Raw genomic sequence first — 15,472 nt, 5'->3', positions numbered from 1 at the left:
TCTGAGCCTTGTTTTCTCTCAAAGCAGCTTACTGTGTTTGTGTCTTGTACATCCCCAATTATGCTGCAGAATTTAATAAACAGTAATTCACATATTAGCAGCTACAACATAGAGGAGTGCTTCCCCGAAAGAGAGAGTGCTTTTTCTAGACGTGCTGTATATCAAACAGAAGAGTTGTCATTATCTTAGGCTACTTTTGAAACTTTCTCAGCACCAAGTGTTTCTCCAAATTAGTATTTCATTGCCAATGGCATGCCTGAGCTGGAGACTAGATGGGTGGAACTCTGCCATTAATTGCTCTAATCTGAGATATGCTGACGTTAAAAAAAATAAAAGACATCACTATAGTGACAACTCAAATGTGTTCCTGATGGCAAAAGATTGCTAAAATCCAGTTTGCACAGGAAAAAAAAGGGTTTGTAACTGAATTCAGGTAGGCAATCATAGTCACTTTTATTAATATGGTTCGAAGACAAGGGTAGACAGGGCTGGGAAGGGAAACAGTGATTTCTACCCCTGTTACTGTAATTTCTGCTTAACTCTGTTAGCCTTGTTAACTCTACTATGCAAGAGACCACAGCAAGGAGCATCTTAAACCTATGTATCTTCCAGGAGAAGTAGAGCAGTGCTTCTTTTCTTGTCTGAAAATGGGATTGTTTTGCTCCCTGTCTTCCTAAGAGTGGGAGTACCTGCATTATGGACAGGAGCTGAGAAGAAGAGGAAGCTGAGGGTTGTAAAGGGGAAAGCAGTCTGCGCTTGGGCAGGCAGTTGAAATCATTGCTACTTCCTGCTTTGTGGAGGTGTTTTCTGGTCAGAGCAGGGGAGAGAGGAGGGGAATGTTCAGACGTTTCTCCTGGTCCTGTTCACCATAACAGCCTGTTGCACCACTGTGTTAAAATTGGCGCAAATCTTTAGTCACGCAAATGAAAAAAAGACCCTAAAATCAACTCAAATAACAGAACTACACACTCTTCCCCATCCCTCTGCACAACCCCCATGTTTTCCAAATCCAAACCCAGTGTTGTGCTTTACAGGAAAGCTAATAAAATACTGTGTAGAGACAGAAAATTTCCCCCCGATGAATGATCTGTGTTAATTCAAATCCATTTGTCTATCTGTGAGGTGCAAATTATATACAGAAAGAATTATCCTGATGTATCACAGTGTCAGGACAAGATATTGAATCTTACAGCATCTATTATTCATGCTGAATAATATGCTATTGCTGTATAGGGAACCTTGAAATGGTAGTCTGTCTTCCCCAGCCACTCCTACCTGCTCTGATTGTGGAGGCAGCAGAAGAGGTGACACACAGTCTATGTAGTTGATTAAGTGGGACAAGATTTTTTTTTTACTTCTCAGCTGAGTGTGCAGCAAAGGTTGGAGATGTACAAACTGCAGGGTAGATGCAAAGCCTGTATGTTCCCTTTCACGTTTTAACTTACAGTTTGGAAAATACCTGTGCAGAAGTATGGGCTAAAGTATAGTGAGACCAGATTCTGGTTTATGCCAGACCTCGTTCCACTCCTGTCTGTTCACACAAACTTTAAACCATTGCCCTGACACTGTAAAGGAGTCTGAAGGCAAATGAAATTCAGGCCATCATATTTCAAAGGCCTTTGCGCCCGTATCTACACTTACCTTTGGAGCTGAAGGAGAGACCAACTTGTAATTTGAAACAGAAAAAACACTATCAGCTTCAAAATCAGAGTTTCACCTAGGGCCCTTCCCCACCTCCCTCCTCTCTCTGCAGTTAAAGTTCAACCATTTCATTTGTAAATGCAGCCCTGTGATAGAATCAGAAGCAGAAACCAGAGGGGCCATTAGCTCAGTCAGGCAAACAAGCTGCTCTGGCTCCATCATAAAGATCCTGACTGTAATGTTAACTTCTGTCATGAGGGTTAAGTATCCCCCACCAGCCCTGCTGGAGCCCTTCTTTATTCTCAGCTGCCCTTCTTAGGGATGTTGCATTCTGGACACCCACATTGTGAGTTTATTTTCTCTTTGTGGATGGGGGAGAGGTTCCTTCATGCTCTTTCTTCCTGAATCCTCACCGAATGGGGGCCTGCTGCTCCCTCCTCTGCCCAGCAAGGTGGGTGTGCTTCAGGTCTGAGATCTGTTCCTTCCTCAGTGTCAGGTTTCAAGCTCTCCTGTTTCAGGAGATATTTGCTGGTTCTTTCCTCTGTTCTTTTCCTTAGTTCAGAGTTCTGTTTTTTTGTTTGTTTGGTGTTTAGTTGTTTTTTAAACTGAGGAGAAATTAAAAGTAGAATCAGGTCAATACATAATTGCCCCAAATTATTATGTATGCACATATTCCTCTCTGGGCAGATAATTGGACTATTTAATCAGTTTCATCTCTTGAGTTTCATGCACACTCTCCTGATCGAAAACTGTCAATGGTATTTCAGTTCACAATGCTTGCTTTGCATCCGAGTAGTCCTTGGGAGACTTCAGGGGTGGGAGACCCTTCTCCTAGGTGTGCAAAAACATGGCAGGTGAGACACCTTGTTCCATGGTACCAGTGGAGTTAGCAGGAGATGAGTAGTGGCTATCAATTGACGTATGTGGTTGTAGAAGGGCAGGAGGTGAATTTCTGAAGCAGAGGCAAGCAGCCGACTTGCCAGAAACTGAATGCACTGTCAAATTATGTGGTGTTACATGACAAAGGGGACATTTGAGAAGAGGTGGAGAGTAATTTTATAAGTGTTTGAGCTTCCCAGTTTGAAAGACAGGGTGAGATGCATTTTTGAAATTGAAGAAAGACAATGAAAGGCCCTTAAAGTGATGATCAGGGCCATCTCTAGTGGAATGGAGGAAGGGATACTGATGGTGAGAGTGTGAAGAGAATTTGTATAATTAAAAAAAAGGGTATTATTGCCCCACTGGATGTGAATTGTGAGCTCTGAGAAGAACGAGTCAGACCAAAGACAACTGGAAAGGGCAAAGCAAGATGATCTATATTAACAAATGGTGTGAAAATACAGAGCAGGTTTCTAAAGTGAAGCACATCAGGGCTAAAGACCTGACATCCTTGTGAGGCACATTTCAGGAGGTTTAGATTATCTTTAGTCAGTTCTCATGGACTGAACAACTATTAGCAGCTGGAGCATCTGAGGAGGAGTGCTCCTAGGACACATCTTCTGGTCTGCCTCTTCCCAAAATAATCCAGCTGATGTACTTTGAGCTATCTGATGTGAACTAAAGCACGGTAAATTAGGACAACAAAATGATTCAACTCAAATGTGAGGTTCTGGTCCAAACTGAAGCACAGATACATGCCTTAAAAGTTTGTCCTTCATAGCATGGGAGCATCTTTGTTGTATATAGAACAGAAGTGGAGAATAAATGTGTGAATTGCCAGAGCATGCATCGTAGCTGAATTAAAAAAATATTTTTTGCTAGGGGGTAGGATGTTTATCTGCTTTTATTTTCCCATTTGTTGTCATGTGTTTCTGGAAGTTTAATCATTGTTTGTACCACATTTTAAAAGTAATCTCTCTGGCACACAGATTTTCATCACAGTGAATTGCTTGAGCACAGACTTCTCCTCACAAAAAGGAGTAAAAGGGCTTCCTTTGATGATTCAGATCGACACATACAGCTACAACAACCGCAGCAATAAACCCATCCACCGAGCCTACTGCCAGATCAAGGTTTTTTGTGACAAGGTAAGTGGAAAGAACAGTTATCGTGGATAGAGGAGGAACCTTGTTAGACAATTTATTATTGCTGTATTTTAGACCTAATTAAATGTTTTTTCTTTCCCTAAGAACTGTGTTTCATAGTAGCATTGGGACAAGCTATATCACAAATCCAACAGATTATCATGTAATTATTTTATTGCTTTGCAGTCTTTTTGGCTCTAATTCATCAGCTTGTGAGCAATCTGTTGGACTGATTAAGGACAGCATGTTATAGGTCATGATACTGGAATATCAAAAAGTAATAGCAAATGCAAACATGAAGATCTCTTTTTGGAAGGTCAGTGCTGACCATAGGCTCATGCAAGTGCCAGCCTGCTGATGTTTTCCCTTCTGGCTCTAACAGCTGGGATAGGTAGCATGTAAACTTTGTGAAGATGCTCTGACAGAGAAATGCCTTTACCTTTTCGTAAAGGTCTGCTAAGCTCTCTTCTATGATGCAGTGGAAAACACCAAGTCCCAGTGATGGAGCTGATGGATTTCCCATCTCCCTCAATTACAAGCTGTTATTTTGGAAGCTTCAGTGAGACTTTTATGTCGCTAGGAAAGTAAACTGCAGAAGTGTATTAGCCTTTCCCATTTTGTAGTTCAGTAACTATTTTTTTGTGTGTGCTTTGTCCATCTTTTGCAAAATTTTGTTCTTTTACAATACTGCTCCTTTGTGGGAACTGGTGAGATTTTTCACCACCTAAACATAGATCATGTCTTAATGCATTATACAATGTCATGATCAGCTGTATAATCACCAAGTAGAAACAGTTGCTCAGAAATTTTATGTCAGTGATAGTTTTTAGAAGAGAGTGTGACCACTTTTCAGTTGCATTTAACATCTCCCAGCCAATGATTTTATTCCTCCTGAGAAAGATTTTCCACGGGGGAGCTGATGCCTGGGCTCTAGTCAAGGTTCAGGGATTCAAGAGCTTACTTCTACTTAAGTGACTTGGAAATTTATCCAAATTAGTCTTGCCATCTTACAGGTGGGAATAGAAAGACAAGGACCGTGCTTCAGGCAATATGTAACATTAACTTTTTAATGGAAAGGGTAAGAGTTCAACTGTTCCAGGTCTCTCTGTTGCTACTCCTTCCCCCTTTTCTGTTCATTCCCTTGTTGCAGTCTTGACAACGGGATCTTGAGGGCTAATCAGTCAGTTGTGTTAGTGGAGCAAAATCTTTGGAAGTAATGAATTTAAATGTATGCACTGAGGTCTTGCAGTCAAAATGCTATGCTTTACTTGTAACTTTGAATGTCAAATATTTAGAGATTTGAAGCTACAGCTGGATGTTAAAAGCTCAGTAAATATCAAAGGAACAAGTCGTTTTCATATATTTATTTTTGAAGAGCAATTAGAAAAAACTGAATTATTTTAAAAAAGGAAGGAAATTCAGAGCACAAACTCATCAAGGGTGACCTGTAGATACAACTGGTAAAGATTTTAAATAATACATGTTCGTTGCATCTATTGGCTTAATTGGTGCCTCAGATATCCAGACTAAAAAGCAGGAAATGAATGTTGAGCCTATTAATCAAAACTGTCTCAAAGTAGAAGAAAAGATCAGAGGGGTTGTTTAAGTGTTACACACATCAGAACTGTATTGGAAGTGGAAACTGAAGGGCTCAAGGTATAGATAATGGGATATATATCTGTTAAATATTTAATGTATACATACACATACTGCTTTTTAACTAAATGCAGGTGTGAAAATTGGTTAAGTGAATGAAAATTATTGAGGTCAATTCCCATGACAGTTTGTACTAATTGACACTTGGAAAGAAACTGAGGCTTGCTTCTTCCCTAACTTATGCTGCCCCATCTTAACCAACCTCCCTTTGTCACAGGGCTTTTGTAATTCATCATAGTCAGAGGAAGATAGCTGGTGGGGCTAGGTGTCCTCATCTTTCCAAGATGACAAAATAAAACCCTGCAGCAGCACTGAGTGGCAGATGGGGCTGTAGGCACCTGGCAGAGCCCTTTGTCAGCACAGGGCTCTCAGGGATGTGCCTGCTGCAGGACAGCTGCTGTGATGGATAATTTTGCTCCTTTCTTAAAAAGAACAGCCTTTAAAGATACAAAGGTACCTCTAGAAACAATTTGGAGAAGGTTGTGACTAAGAATCCCTTGGTGTCTGTGGTTGAGGTCAGTGACAATTGGACTGGGACCTGGGTCTGGAGGCAATGTTTCTGTTCAACACCTTCATGTTTTTTAAAGGGCTGTTTCTTCCTCAGCCTCTTAGTCTCTGGAAATCTATTCATCGATCACAACCAGGAGTATGTCTTTCTTTGCATTCTTTTCAAGCTTGGTTCATTGGCTCATGTGTGAATTTTGCCATCTTGAGTGGGTATTTTTTCCTTACTTCTCTTCTCCACTTTCTATTCAAGAAACTTCCAATTTTAATTCGGAAAAAAAAATCTGTAATCTTGCATGCTGTCTGGGAGCATATGGATCTTTAATACTCTTCACAATGTGACAGGTATTATTTATAAACTAAATTAGGAGAACTTCAAAGGAGGTGTTGCTGCTTTTTGTGTCAATAACAAGTTTTATTTTTTAAACTTGTTGAGAGTATATTTACATAACAGAAGCCTGCAACTTCCCAGGAGTTCCTAGTGCCTAGTAGGGCAGTGCTTCATTGCTTTCCCATTTCATGAGATCTTTTTCCTCTTTGAAATGCCTGTACCTTTCTGTAAGAACCCTTGCACTGTTGGCAAGCTGTCAGCATAGCCTTCTTGCACTGTCAAATCTCAGAGGCCTCTGCACTGTTGGCCACAGTAGAGCAATACCACCCCAGACAAAGTGGGTGGAGGAGAGTTTATGAAAAAGCACAGACATGATCTAGGATGATAACAATCCTGCAGGTGTTTTGTTTCATTGCACAGGCAAAGTCTTTGACCTGACCACTCTGCCCATTGCAGAGACACAGGGCTTTGCACAGATTGTGGTAGGTGGCGTCAGTCCTGCTACAGACTGCATGCTGCATAAGATGTCCATCCTGGCTTCTCCAAAGCAGCACGTGGATATGTTCCCCTTGCTGTCTGCAGCCCTGGAAGCTGCTTGAGTTTCAGGCACAAGTGACAAATGCAAAGCTGGTACCTTCCCAACATTCTGGATAGATTTGCAGTGGAATAACCAGTTTCTGTTTCAGTTTCTGGTATGTCCATCACTGTAGTTCCAGTCACTGAAGAGTATGGTGCTCACAGTGGTTTGTCTTTGAGTAATAATATCTGTGGGTTGTCTTTTTTGCATCAGGGAGCAGAAAGGAAAATCCGAGATGAAGAGAGAAAGCAGAACAGGAAGAAAGGCAAAGGTCAGGCATCCCAAGCCTCATGTAATAATGGTGAGTAAGATGGGTCTTTCTGGTTTGGGGCTCAGGCTCAGTATGCCTCCTCTCACAACCTTGTTACTTTGTGGTCTGCAGCTGAAGGGAAGTTGAGTACACTCCCTCTGCAGAAAAAGAGTGATATCACCTTCTTCAAAACAATGGCTGACCTGGATTCCCAGCCAGTTCTCTTCATCCCGGATGTTCACTTTGGAAACCTACAAAGAACTGGACAGGTAGGAAATTATAATGAGACAAGCTGGTGCCCACTCACCATCTGGCTGCCTCTGCTCTGGGGCAGCTTTTAGGAAAATAAATCAGTGTTTCTGGGGGCTGCTTGTTTCATCTTTCTTTTTTGTAAACACAGCTCTTGGCAAATCATGTATACAAGAGTTTAGAAGGGATAAGTACCTTTCTGTGTTCTGGGTGTGAAGAAGGAGTCTATACTTCATTGTAAACCGAGTAGTTTGTGTTTGTTATGGTTTTGTTATTCTTTTGCTTGGAAGAAAGAATGGAATAAATAGTCAAGAATTTTGAAATAGGTTGACTTTGTGACTGAAACAGTCTGGTTTTGAGTGTGCTCTTTGGCTTAATGAAATGAAGTGCCACCTTGTGGTAGCAGAGATCCCCCTGCCTGTCACAACTGAAAACAAAGACCAAGCTCTTACGTGTATAGGGAGGTCAAGAGCAAGGTTTCACAGACAGACTAGTGAGAGATTCACAGACTATTCTGAGTTGGAAGGGACCCACAAGGATCATCGATTCCAACTCTTAAATCAATGGCCCACAAAGGGGATTGAACCCATGACCTTGGCATTATTACAACCAAGTTTTAACCAACTGAGCTAATCTCTGGGTCAAGGTTACTGAACACCACTGCCCATTTTCTGTCAGCATCACCTAGAGATCTGGAAATTCCTTGGAAAGAATATTTTCACTCTACCAAGTAAAATTCTGTCATGCTAATGTTAATATTCAATATCAGCAATTACTATCAATCAGTAAACATGAGAAAGTTGTTGCTTTGCTGACTTGACTTTTTTCTACTTTATCACTGGGAAGTTTCAGTGGGAAATTGCAAAGCTGAATTGGGGGATCAGCTCTGACAATTTTTTTACTATGAACCTGTTATTTATTAACATCTCGGAGAGTAGAATGAAACCTTTATGCATGTGTTTAAATATTAAGATGATGAAGATTAAATGACACTGTTGGAATTGTCAGTTATTTTAAAGCAGTCAGAATTGCGGTAGAACAAAGCACAAAGAGCACAGACGTTGCAGTCGCAGCTGCCACTGACTTGCTCTCCAAAATTGGAAAGACGCCCACTCACATATCAGTGCTGGGTACCTTCTGTCCTCATGGCTTTCAAACCAGAATGTGGATTTGTTTCAAAACAGGAGAAGGTGGAAGCATTCCTTAGTATATGTAATCCTGTAAATAATTTTCTAAACTAACTGGAAGATACCCCAGTTTCCTAGCTCTTAGGCAATGTTCAGCCATGTCTTTTATTGCTATAACTCACAGAATGAATTACAGACCTCAGCTTTGTGCACACACACCTCTGAGCTATTTTCATTGTACAGGTTTAGAAGCGAAGGCTCCCAGGGAGAGCCAAGTGTGCTCTGAGTCTTGCCAGCACAAGTGCAGGAAACCCATCCAAGATGGCTTGCTCTGCTCCAGCAGAACACAGGGCTCTGGTGCCCTGCCTTCAGTAACTGAGCAGCTGTAGGGCTGGTGCACTTGTTGGTGCAGACCCACAGTGCTGGCATGTTGCAAGGAATTTGGCTGACTGTTCTGTAAAGCCTTTGACAACAGACTGTGATTTTATACCTCCCCTGCTATTGTTAGCTGCATTTGCTGCTGTTGTAAATTTGGTCCCAGTGACTGTGAGCTATTTGGATTTACACAAAACAGTGGTCTGGACTTGGGCTTCTGCTCAGAGCCTGTGCAAAAAATGTTCAGCTGTACCATTAGTAATTGTATATCCATTAGGCCTGTAGTTTAATGTTGCTCTCTATAGTTTAATTAGATATTCAAATAGTATTAAATACGTACAAAAGCTTGAGTGTTGTTGTTTAAACTGTATTAGAGTTAATTTAGGTGAGTAGTGATCTGATTTAGAGGATTGTAAAATAAGTGGGAAAATTATATGAAGCAAGGGAGAGGACAGTGTCTTTCAAAAATACTTTGATATATGTTCACTAGATGATATTCAACAGCAGTTTCTCTAAGATATCCTTTTTCCAGATTGCAATTAGAATTTGAGATGTTTTTATTTTATAGAAGGAAAAAGATTTTTAATATATGAAAAACAGCGAACTACTTGTAATTTCTGCCTTTTGAAGTTATTCTGTTAAGCAAGTGTGTTTTTGTAAACACAGTTGAGTCAAGTGTGAGTTTTGGGAATAATTGTTGTGTTTTATTTCTACCCTTCTAGGTTTACTATAATACAGATGATGAGAGAGAAGGGTAAGACATTTATTTTTCACAAGCTTTGCAGTTAGCAGTTCAAACTCATAGAAAGTAGGCACAAAACATGATATCAGATAAAACTGATCTCCTTTCTCCCCCTTCTCTCATGTTCTCCCATTGCTAACAGAGGGTAATATGTAGAACTTGTAGAGGGAGGTTTATTTTATGGTGTAGCTTTCTTTTTCTTCATGTGAACTGTCTGCTTTTTTTGTTGTTTTTTTAATACATTTCCAAATAAAACAATTTAAAGAGCCATAAGGTTCAATACAGGGACAGGACAATATGTTTGATAATGAAGTGCCTTTTATATATGCACAAGGGTTCTCAAATAATTAAAAAACCGGGAAATTTTTAATGAAGCACTGAACTTCACTGCATTTCTGAAAGCTGTTTAGCAGCACACACGTGTCTATGTGACAAATACCGGAACTCAGAGAGAATGGCCAAGTGCCAGAAGAGAACAGCAGAAAGAGAACGGGAGATCCTGGGAAATGGGATGGTTGGAAATGGCAACTACCCCTCTCTGACTTTGGAGAATAGATGGAAGTCCCTCTAATAGTTAGAGATGCCATGAAATAAGGGCTTTAATATGAGTGGCTGAAGTTCAGCCCATAATGTGTGCAAGTCTTCCACTTTTGTAAGTTGCTTAAATTCCAAGTGAGCAGACTTAAATCTGAGAGTTTGGAGTAAGACTACTGCACTGCCATAAACCCACAAAAAGTGACCTGTGCTAGGGAGTGGCCAAGGACCTGCTGCAGACACTGAATTGGAATCAAGGCCCTTTTTATTTCTTCTATGAAACGAATGTTCTTCATAAGGCTCACAGTGTAATTTGAGAAACAAAGGGGTTTATTGCACCAAGCACATTAGCTTCAGTTCTCTCTGCCAGGACTCCAAGTCCTGCCAGAGTTATGACAAGCAGAGGGGGCAGCTGTAGTTCTTTCAGCCCTCAGCTGCCCTGGTGAAGCATATTGCAGCTTTGGGCTGGATCTGGCCCAGCATGTTATTCCTTTTGAATTTGCTGGATTCTGTGGTATTGGATTTTAGAAATACTGCTGGTGTTTCTCGAAGCTGTCTCCTTTACCCCAAACAGGTGAATCAATGTGCAAATGTGGGTTTATCTCCCTACTTAGTTGTTTCTTCCTCCCCACCCCTCTTCCTTCAATATTTAAACACTTAAGGGCCTTTGGGGTTTTCAAATTAGTGAGTAACACTGGAACATATTTTCCTGTCACAGCCAGTCAGTCAGGGTAATTAAGAGGCCTGGATAGTTCAGATAAGCATCAAAAGCTAAATCCTTGCAGTTTCTGCTCTAGTGCTACTTGAGCAGCTAGTGAGTGTTTTTGCCAGAGTATAAAGTGAGTCATGACTGCTGCTGTTGTCTCCTCTTCTTCTGGGAGCTCAGTTTTACTGTGACATGGTTCCTGTTTTGTGTATTCTAGTAGCAGTGTCCTGGTCAAAAGGATGTTCCGGCCTGTGGAGGAGGAGTTTGGTCCATCCCCATTGAAACAAGTGAAAGAAGAGGGCCTGAAAAGAGGTAACAGTCAATTAGCAGTTAAAAATAATTCTGTGGAACTCAAACCCTCAAGCTTGGAAGGGCAGGTGTGTCTTGGACAGAATCAGTTGTTAGATGGTGTGCAAATGTGGGGAGATGGGAGAAGAGCTCTTGGCACCTGCCAGTCTATAAGGAGGCATTTTAAAAAATGCTAGAAATTACTGAACAACAGAAAAAATAATTTAAATAAAGGGCTCATGCTCTCTTAAGAAGGGATCAGGACACAAATGTATATAAAGTATAAAAAAGCTAGAAAGTTTCTTGATCCTTGGCCAAGCTAAATAGTTCATAAATGTTCCAGTAGCAAATCTGTGATTGTCTATTTTTAACTTTTGCTCATCTTTTTTGTTCTGTCTGGGATCACAAGCAAATATGCAAGATGCACTGGGTTAAATACAGAGACCTTAACAGGCAAGTTCCTGCTGACTGCAGGCTTAGATTAGCTGGAATACAGTCTTAGAAGTTTCCTATCCAATTAGAAATATAAGGCATGGAAAGACATCTTGCAGCAGACCTAATGGAATTGTTTCAGCATTTGTTTCCCTTAACGATTTTTACTGTTTAAGTGAGTGTAACTGCAGTTGCATTTTATAGGCTCTCCCGAGTCCTGTTTTCCAGTCTGCTACAAGGGAGGCTTAAGTTGAACAACATTGAAGCAACGGTTTAGGCAGGGCTGTTAAACTTTGCACTGAGGGTGTTTGTGTCCACAAAATCAGTTTTGTGTACAGTCACTTCCAGTGCCGTGCTATCAGTGATAACTTCCTACACTGTCACAGCTAAACACCCTGGAGAATATTTGGCATTCCTTCAGTCTCATGAGTTCCGTCACATAAGTTTGTTGGAGGCTCCAGGGCTCTGACCAACTTACATAACTCAAACTTGCAACTGTTTTGAGGTTCACCCATCAGTTTGTGAGACAAAAAGCAACAAGGCACAGAAGTGAGCTTGATTGTTCTTAGTCTGACCGTTTGTAAGACTCCTTTGAGCTATATAGAAATAACTTCACATGAGCCTGCATTTGCCAAGTTTCTGTGTCGGTTAGGATGATGTGCTTGAATGAGGGGGAAGCGTACAAGATTATAGGATAGAGACTGATATCTTCTTGAAATAAATATGAACATACTCTCCTTTTAATTAAATATTTAATTAATTATGTGAGGTCAGCACTGACCACAGACTTGCATTTGGTTAACTCAAACCTTGGCCAAATTCACATGGTCAGGGCTCTATCAAGCAGAAGAGGGACAGCTATGAGGGCTACATCTAGAACTGTCATTTTCTACAATTTCACCTGAGTTTCCCAGCTAGAAGCCTGGGAAGTTGCCTGCAAGGAGATAGTGGTTTACTTTGGTTATTCGTGTCCTTTGCTGTGGTTAGTTGTTTTAATATTGTCCAGGATGTGCAAGCATTTCAAGGGTAGGATTAGAAAGAAAAAAGAATTGAACTGGTGGCAGAACTGTGTTTAACTAATTAAGTTCAGGAGAGGCACGGCACCAGAGAAGCTGGAGGATGCTCTCTTCACATTCCTTTCCTGTTCAGTGTTTCTTGAAACTTAGACTATGCTGGCTGGAGGCCAAGTTTTTTCCAGCATGGCCTTTGCTCTGGTGAACTTCCTGCCATCCAGAACCCTGCATCTGGGATTGTGCTGACGGAGTTTAGCTGAATATCCCCATTTGATAATGCTGTCTTTGCCACAGGAGTCACTGAGTATTAAAATGTTTAGCTTTTTTTCTCCTCCAGTTTAGCCATATTAGAAGCTTTTTTTCTCCCAGCTTTATTTGGTACAGTTGAATCTACAACTCCTAGAGAGCTGGTATAGATGGGGCACTGGTGTAATGTTTGAGAGAGAGCAGGTCTAACATGGGAAAATACACACTAAAAGCAATGTAATTCCAAGGTAGCTCATTAGCAGAGCAGTGCAGATAAGTAGCAACCAATGAGGGGTCCAAGCCCGGCTGAAGAATTGAAGTGACAATGTGTAGCCTCACCTCTGTCTGGTGGACCTAATTGTAATACTGTCTGGTGGAAGCAAAGGGATTAAGGGACAGCCTGCAAGAGAACAGGTTTGAAGGGATTTGTAAACCACAGTAAAAAAAGGTTTTCACATTCTCATTCAGGTAGCTGGATCTTTGTGGTTTATTCTTTCATCTCCTGACCTCTAAGAGAGGTACAAGTGCCCGACACAGAAACATGAAGTATGTTAATCTGTACCAAATGTGCAATGTAGCTAGTTACTTGGCTGGACTTGTGGCCTTTTCCTGTTTTGAGTTCTCAAATCACTTTCCCTTTCAGATTTCATAGGAGTTTCCCATTAATTATAAATCCAGCTGCTGAGTTACAGATCAGGTTGATTTCCAGTGCTGTAGTTCTCAGCTTGAAGAAAACTGGTTTTGCCTAGCCTTTGTCTCTCAGGAAGGTCACGTTAAACTGCACTGAAACATTTTGGATTTATAACAGTTGTGGTTTGTGAACCATCCATGTCAAGGACAGCATTCACACTGTCACCAAGGAAATTTGTGCCTGGGCAATAGTGAAAACTACAAATGTGAGAAAGGAAATCCAGGTCACAGCTACCAGCTCTACTTTCCTTGACTAAGATGTACCACGTCTCCATCCAGAGACCACTTTACAGACACTGTAGTCATTGTTCATAGGGTGTCAGTCACAGTGTTGGTACTGCCTGGCCTCAGACCTTCCTAATGTTCCAAGTCTTACTGTCCCATTGTGTCCTTAGTTTCATTTTTGCCACATGTCTGTTGTTGTTAACGTCTTTAAAAGAGGTGTCTAACACTGTTCTGCATTCGCACCTAAATCCTCAGTTTGGTGGCCTGGCTTCCAAAAATCTACCAGGTGCAACAACATCCCTTGCCTTCAGCAAAGGCTGTTTGCCACTCTAATTTGATGTATCGGGGTCTATTTGTTAAGTAACTAAAGATAAATTTATCACTCCTCATCTTTTGCAATTCTTTTTTAACATCTAAAGAATATTAGGGACTACAGTGGATTTCAGTGCTGGTAAGAAGGTTAAGAACTAAGGCCAGCCAGGCAGTGTAGATGTCAGATAAATTTGAATTTATCTTTTAACTCTCAGTAAAAAAAAAAGCTCATTACCTGGTACAAGATTTCCCCTCCACCCCCACCCCCTGCCCAATACTGTAATCTGTATTATTGAAGTGAACCCATCTACATGCCATGAACGTGGGGACAGTAGGATCAGAGGGTGTAAGTATAACTTATGTTACATGGTCACAGTCACTCACACCAGTGAGCCCCTCTCCCTCCACTCTGGCTGTGCCTCCTGCTCCAAGCCAGCTGGCCACCTCTCCACAGCTCTGCCGGCACGAAGGCTTGTGGGGCTGCACTGTTAACATGGACTCAGGGATTTGATCTGTTTGAAGAACAACTCAAAAAAGGGTTGTTTTTTCACTCACATCTGCTTTTTGAGAGTTTATCACCCAGGAAAATTCATTGAGATAGGCCAGAGTCACAGAGCATCAGGACAGAGATGAGACAAGGGCTTCCTAAGGCATCACTGTCACCAGAAGTCATTTAGGGAAAAGTGCCCTAGTGATTCAAAGCCAGGATTTTCACATCTGTCAGGGGAAAGGAAAAACCAACAACCCCCCATATGTTTACTAATCCTGGCTCTCTGTGTATATAAGAGTGATTCAAGTTCTCCGTTATCCTTGTAATGGATCCTTCATTCAGCATAATGTTGCCTGGCACACCAAGCACAACAGAGGGATTTAAAGCTCGGCACTGGAATTGTGTAATGTCCCCAGCGTGAACCTTGGACCAAGTGATTTTTTTTGCTCCTCTCAGATATGTTTGTAATTGTTAAGGGTGACAGAGGTCCAGACATTTGTAAAGCCAGGAGTTCCAGGACAGCCTTCTAGTACAAAAGGAAAGAATTACCAAATTAATGTGTTAGTACTGGTCAAATTAGCACACAGAGTGAGTTCTCGCTCATGCAATTAAACATATGAGACCTAGTAAAATTTAACTCTTACGTTGATTTTTTTTGTTCTTTTACATTCTGACAGTCACTTAAGTTGTGACCCAAAGTTACCTCAGCCTCTTAAGTCCTTTTAAAGGGCATTCTCAAGCAGGTCCCAAAGAGTTGCCAAAGTGTAGGTGAAAAGGATGTGGCTTTGAAAGTCAGTAGCAGTTTTGTAGCTTGTACTTCTGAATTAAAGATGAAAAAAACCCCATCATTGTTTAGCATGTCTGATTTGTAGACCAAGACAGGGAACTGATTTGCCCATGTTTTAACTTTTTTTCAGTCATTTCCAAACCTAGGCAAAGAAGTTAAAATTCTCTGCAAATAGCCCTGAGTCCATCCTGTTAGTCTTGACCTGAGAATTAGCTTCAAAACAATTACTTCTGGATGAAAAATACCATCATCTCTGTTGGTTCATATGCACAT

General features: G+C 41.1%; 1 protein-coding gene across 5 annotated transcripts in view; it reads left to right on the top strand.

Moving 5' to 3' along the window:
* GRHL2 (grainyhead like transcription factor 2) overlaps window positions 1–15,472 on the top strand; it is a 67,492-nt gene that overhangs the window by 39,272 nt on the left and 12,748 nt on the right. For 4 of the 5 annotated variants that reach the window (XM_071554062.1, XM_071554060.1, XM_071554059.1 and 1 more), the window contains exons 9-13: window positions 3,510–3,668; window positions 6,947–7,034; window positions 7,116–7,252; window positions 9,457–9,488; window positions 10,934–11,028. In XM_071554062.1, coding sequence (XP_071410163.1) covers window positions 3,510–3,668; window positions 6,947–7,034; window positions 7,116–7,252; window positions 9,457–9,488; window positions 10,934–11,028 — 511 coding nt within the window. The remainder of the gene's footprint in view (window positions 1–3,509; window positions 3,669–6,946; window positions 7,035–7,115; window positions 7,253–9,456; window positions 9,489–10,933; window positions 11,029–15,472) is intronic. The other variant, XM_071554061.1, reaches the window with a different exon arrangement.

The sequence above is a fragment of the Pithys albifrons genome, chromosome 4, assembly GCF_047495875.1.
Source record: "Pithys albifrons albifrons isolate INPA30051 chromosome 4, PitAlb_v1, whole genome shotgun sequence".
Lineage (NCBI taxonomy): Eukaryota > Metazoa > Chordata > Aves > Passeriformes > Thamnophilidae > Pithys > Pithys albifrons.
This window is presented reverse-complemented; position numbering and strand designations above follow the sequence as displayed.